The sequence below is a fragment of the Nematolebias whitei genome, chromosome 9 (genome assembly GCF_014905685.2).
Source record: "Nematolebias whitei isolate Nwh7 chromosome 9, NemWhi1, whole genome shotgun sequence".
NCBI classification, from domain to species: Eukaryota; Metazoa; Chordata; class Actinopteri; order Cyprinodontiformes; family Rivulidae; genus Nematolebias; species Nematolebias whitei.
Window position 1 is genome coordinate 34,457,290 of NC_056506.1, and position 6,000 is coordinate 34,463,289.

Sequence of the window (6,000 nt, forward strand, 5' to 3'; positions counted from 1 at the left end):
CAGAAATCCTTAAACAGTTATAATTTGACGCGACTCCATTTTTGTTTTTATTTCCAGAAGAAGTGTCTTCTTCAGATGTTTTTGTGACGTTTCCTTCAGTAGTTCTTGGTGCAGCGCCACCACAGGCGATGGGGGGAACAGGTTGATTCATCTGACAGTGCAGTGTGAATGTGAACCACACCAGCTGACAACGTAAACAAATGTTTTGAAATTTGGTCCCCAGTCAAACTGAGTCTATCGGACTATGCATTTATCACTTCTTACTGACCCGGTTTACTCAAAACTAGATAAGTAGCACACAGTGGATCCTAACTACACTGTGAACAGAGCCAACCAGGAGTAAATTTATATTTAAGTTTTAGTAAACTCTCAATGATTTGTTTTTTCTACACAATATTTGCAGGAAATGGAGAAATGCCAGGCCAATAACTTCCTGGTGTTGTTCCGTGATTCTGGATGCCAGTTCAGATCCGTTTACACCTACTGCCCTGAGACCGAGGAGATCGCCAAACTAGCCGGCATCGGCCCCAAAAGCATCACCACCAGGATGATCGAGACCCTGTTCAAGTACAACTCGGACAGGAAGCAGTTCAGTCGCATCCCAGCAAAAACTATGTCCGCTAGCGTGGACGCCATCACCATCGCCAGTCACCTGTGGCAGAATAAGAAGCAGGGGACGCCCAAAAAACACCCAAAGTAGTTCCAGAGGACTGGAACTGAAGGAAGAACTTGTAGATTATGCTTTTTTTTTAACAAGAGTTTAAATGAAATAAAAAAGCAACTCTAGAAACACAAAGCTGACTGTGACACTACTTCAATGAGTGTGTTCTTGTCAACATGTGTGTCCATGTTGCCATGTGCCAACTAAAGAAGAAATAAGAGGCGAGCCTTAGCAAGCTGAAGCACTGAATGTCCCGCCTCTCACAGGCTGTTCGGGTAATCTAACGTGTGTAGCCTTATGCTTGTTTTGTGTCACATGGATGCACCGTGGGTGTTCGTGTCATGTTGTCCGTGCCTGTTTAAGTCTTCTCGTTGTGCGTGCACACAGGTCTGAAATCAGATGACGCCTCCTCCGAAAGGAAAGCCTGTCTGTGATCAGAAGCAGCATTTTTTTTATGTGCGTTTTGCTGCTTTGCAGGCATGTAGTTCTGCTTTTTATACGTGCGGCCGATGAACTTCTAAACAGGTCGAATTTATGTGTATGTGTGTGTGTGAAGTGCCAAGCAGAATGTGGAGCATACCTCAGCAGGAGATTGCAGTCACTTTCCAGATGTGTGCAACGATGAGGAAGACCATGAAAGGGTTCTGAAAAGCACCTGCAATAGACTTTTAATTTAATTTATTTTGATATTGTTCCGGAAGATACTTTAAAAAGCTTCACATTGCGTTCTGAAAATGGTAATAAACTATAAAAGTGAGATTAGTTTGTATATAATTGCAGCTGTTGTTTTTTTCCACAACAGCTTGTAGTAGCAGATGAGTTGCATTTATTATTTATCATGTAACAGTGTGTCGTATGATTGGGGGGATGGGGGGCTTTAATTGTGCTGCAGATGCCACTATGAGACGATCACAAGTCTGTGTCGTTAGTATGCGCAGTTTAAGAGTAACTTAAATAATCTCCACTGACCACATTCCAAATACAAATACTCAAACTCAAGTTAGCGATCAGCTCCAGGTCAACATCAGAGTTATAAAACAAACGAGGAACTGACATTTTAAAGCACTTCTGGACTTTCTCTGCTCTAAAAAGATGTTTCTTTTTATTCCTAATTGTTACTTTACTGTTTGTTTTATGTTCTCTCATGCAATCCTTCAGTACACGTTGGCACTGTACAGCTATATTTTGGCATATAGAAGTATTTTTTGTAATATTTACCTGGTGGAAAGTGTTGCTGAGGAGGTGAGGTGTTTGAGGTCTGATTGAGGCTTTTATTGTAACATAATCAGGGTTGAGATTTTTTTTTCCTCCAAACTTTGACATTTCTTTTGGATTCAGGAAATCTGATCAAATGTTCATGACCTTTTTGTTGTTTTTCTATTGTTTCTTGTTTTATTAAAATGCCAGTGAATAACATGGCGTCTCGTTTTACATGTGCCTCAGATGAAATGTGTGTGTTAAAAAGAGACGTGTAATAGAAGCGCATTGTTGGAAAAATGCAACAAAAAGAATTGCATGAGGAAAGCAATAAGTTATAAAGAACATCTTGGAGGATTAAATACTTTCAATGTCCTTGGTGATGGTGTGGAGAAAATGGTTAGAAATAAGAGAAAAATGGTTAATTAGCACATTTTGATACATCATTAGTTCATTTTAATAACGGGCTGGGTCAAAGTCCAAATAAGATTAAATTAAAGCTGAAATTACATTTTTTATATTTAATGACATTAATGCCACAATAGGTAGGCCTAACAATTAACAGTAAGCTCACTATTACAGATTCCTACATTTATTCTAGTATTTTGAACGCTCTCTTAAATCTTTTGTTTTTATTTAGGAGATTTTACATGCACAATTAATGTTTAATCTCACGAACTTGGCTTTTCGAGGCCTCAAGAGGACAAATTATTTGTCTCTGCAACTAACGACTGTTATTTGATCAAACAAATTCACAGAAGGCAAGATAGTTCTGGTAGTTCAAAAAACAAATATTTACACAACTTCACAAAAGTTAATATTCCTACAGTTGTATGTATTACTAAGAAACTTTCAGGAAATGGTTTTTAAAGAGGGTCAGACTAATATTAATGTGTTGTAACTAAAAATATACACTATTTCATTCACACAAAAGGTTCAGATTGTTGTTTTAGAAAATGAAATAGAAGCACTGCTCAACTTTTTGCAGGGATAAAAAAAAAAAAAGATGTGTTGATATATCAAATCTGTTTTGTTTTTTTGTTTTTGTTATGTTCTGTTTTTCTGGTCCTTGAAAACAGAACATAAAAGTCATGTAGGTTCAGAAAAATCCATCTATCCATTATCTTTACCCACTTCTTCCTTTTCAGGTTGTGGGGGTCACTGGTGCCCATATCCAGCCATCACTGTGCGAGAGGTGGGGGACACACTGGACAGGTCTCCAGTCCATCACAGGGACACATAGAGACAAACGAGACAAACAGCCATTCACTCTCTCACTCACATCTAAGGGACAATTTAGAGTTACCAGTCAGCCTAACATGCATGTTTTTAGTCTGTGGGAGGAAACCGGAGCGCCCGGAGAAAACCCACATATGCAAATAGAGAACATGCAAACTCCACCTCGAAAGGCCCCCTGTCGGGATTTGATCCTGCAACTTTCTCGATGAGAGGCAGCAACTCTTACCAACTGAGCCACCCGTTCAAGAAAGTCAAGCAAAAAAATCAAAAACACGTTGTGACTATTTCACATACAGTATAGGAATTATAAGAAAACTGGGCACGTTTCTTCTTTAATCAAAGGGTACCAGTTATTTTTAATTTAAAAAAAGTGTTTTATTTAATTATTTTTATGGAATGGCATTGACTTGTAGAGAAACTCAAAATTCAGCCATTTAAATTTGTATGATCATGATAGTAATGAATGGAACAAAAATATAAACGCAACACTTCTGGTTTTAGTCCCACTTTTCTTGACTGGAACTCAAAGATCAAAGACTTCTTCTTTGAACACTAAGGGCCTTTTTCTGTCAAACATTGTTCACAAATTTATGTGAATCTGTGTTCATGAGCACTTCTCTTTTGCAGAGATCATCCATCCACCTCACAGGTGTGGCATATCAAGATGCTGATTAGACAGCATGATTATTGCACAGGTGTGCCTTAAGCTGACCACAATAAAAGGCCACTCTAAAAATGTGCAGTTTTATCCCAGAGCACAATGACACAGCTGTTGCAAGCTTTGAGGGAGCGTGCAATTGGCATGCTGCGGGAACGTCCACCAGAGCTGCTTGCTTGTGAATTGAATTTGAACTTTGCAGAGAGTGGTGAAGGCTGCACAGAAGTCTGTTGGAGTCAGCCTCCCCACCATCACAGACATCTACACTAGTGACGGTGAGATGACGCTTCATGAAGCACTGAGGTTTTTCATTGAATAGCTCGACTCGTGATTCAACGCACCATGGTGCTTCATTTGCTCTACCGCACCATCAAGTGGACTATAAATGTAAAACCGGTAGATGGATTATAATAACAAGGCAGCACAGTGGCGCAACTGGTAGAGCTGCCGCCTCTCAGCGAGCAGGTCGCTGGTTCAAATCCCGGTCCGGGGGCCTTTCTGGGTGCAGTTTGCATGTTCTCTCCGTGCATGCGTGGATTTCCTCCAGGTACTCTGGTTTCCTCCCACAGACCAAAAACATGCATGTTAGGCTGATTGGTAACTCTAAATTGTCCCTAGGTGTGAGTGAGAGAGTGAATGGTTGTTTGTCTCTATGTGTCCCTGTGATGGACCTGTGACCCGTCCAGGGTGTACCCCACCCCTTGCACAGTGATTGCCGGACATGGGCACCGGCGACCCCCGTGACCCAAAATGGAAGAAGCGGGTAAAAGATAATGGATGGATGGATTATAATAACATAACTGGTTTGCAAAGCTTTAAATTGAATAAAAGAAAAAAATGTTTGAGGACCTCAAAGACTAAATTTGATCTGCAAATGATCTTAATCTGTCTTTATGATGATGGATTTTTCTGTCTGCCCCTTATATTTCAAATCTCGCGCATACAAACGATCAGTTCCTGAATCGGTAACGTGGTATGGCCCGCTAGCGATGCCTCAAACGTCACTACATGCATCATCAATACATGCCTCGATACACGCTCCACATAAATCCTCCTGGATTACTCGACGCACACTTCGGAGTCTCCACACAGAAGGACACATCACAAATTTACACCTCCAGATGCAGGAAGAGGACCACCTGCATCATGAAGGACCCCACTCACCCAGCACACACACTTTTTACCCCGCTCCCCTTAAGAACGAGGATGAGGAGCATTAAGTGTAGAACAACTAGACTGAGGAACAGCTTCTACCCTGAGGCTGTTACACTCATGAATATCTAACCAGGATAATCACTGAAAAATCACATCATGTTGCTGCTGATCTGTTTCATGTTCCTGTGTTAATTCGTACTCATCTGCTCACACAGACTCATGTTCGTGCTGCTGTTCAGTGTATTGTTTTTATGCTATTAGTGCTTAGCGTTTTTTTAGTTGATGTTTTTCTTAGTTCATATCTTGGATCGTATTACTGTTTTTCTTTTACATTTTATTGTTGGCTATAACTGGGACCCTGTGTACAAAATTTTGTTCCACCACATGGACCAATATGTGGTGCTGGTGCGAATGACAAATAAAGAAACTCTGACTCTGAATATTAATTTCGCTACCATGAACTGTCTACAAAGGTAACAAAGTCCATGCTCAATAATCCAGGTATAAAATCCAACATTTTTCAGTCAGGTCATCTGGACAGTTTCTTTTTTTGTGCTGAAACGTTTCGCCTTCGATCCGGAAGGCTTCATCAGTCAAGGAAATGCACAACAAAACTGATTCTTCCTCCATCAGCTTACTCCAAAGTGGAACAAACCAGTTCTGCTTGTGATTTGGAGGAGGGGCTTACCAAAGAGACCAGCTAATCACAAGCAGAACTGGTTTGTTCCACTTTGGAGTAAGCTGTTGGAGGAAGAATCAGTTTTGTTGTGTGTTTCCTTGACTGATGAAGCCTTCCGGATCGAAGGCGAAACGTTTCAGCACAAAAAAAGAAACTGTCAAGATGACCTGACTAAAAAATGTTGGGCATCTACAAAGGTGTTTCAGATAATTTAGCAGTACATCCAACCGCCTCACAACCACAGATCACATGAAATCACCCCAGCCCAGGATGTCCACATCCAGCATCTTCACCTGCAATTCATCTGAGACCAGCCACCTGGCCAGCCTGGACCCCCTATTTCTACCTTTTATGCACGCCCCTGTCTCACACAGAAACTGCCTCTATAATACGGTTTATATTTGACTATAT

At 40.8% G+C, this 6,000-nt stretch overlaps 1 protein-coding gene across 1 annotated transcript in view; it reads left to right on the forward strand.

The window, feature by feature from the left end:
• Window positions 1–1,056, forward strand: part of camsap2b (calmodulin regulated spectrin-associated protein family, member 2b) — a 46,901-nt gene extending 45,845 nt beyond the window's left edge. Inside the window, exon 21 of the mRNA XM_037682282.1 lies at window positions 404–1,056. Within this exon, the coding sequence (XP_037538210.1) occupies window positions 404–700 (297 nt within the window). The 3' untranslated portion in view covers window positions 701–1,056. The remainder of the gene's footprint in view (window positions 1–403) is intronic.
• The last annotated feature ends 4,944 nt before the right edge of the window (window positions 1,057–6,000 follow it).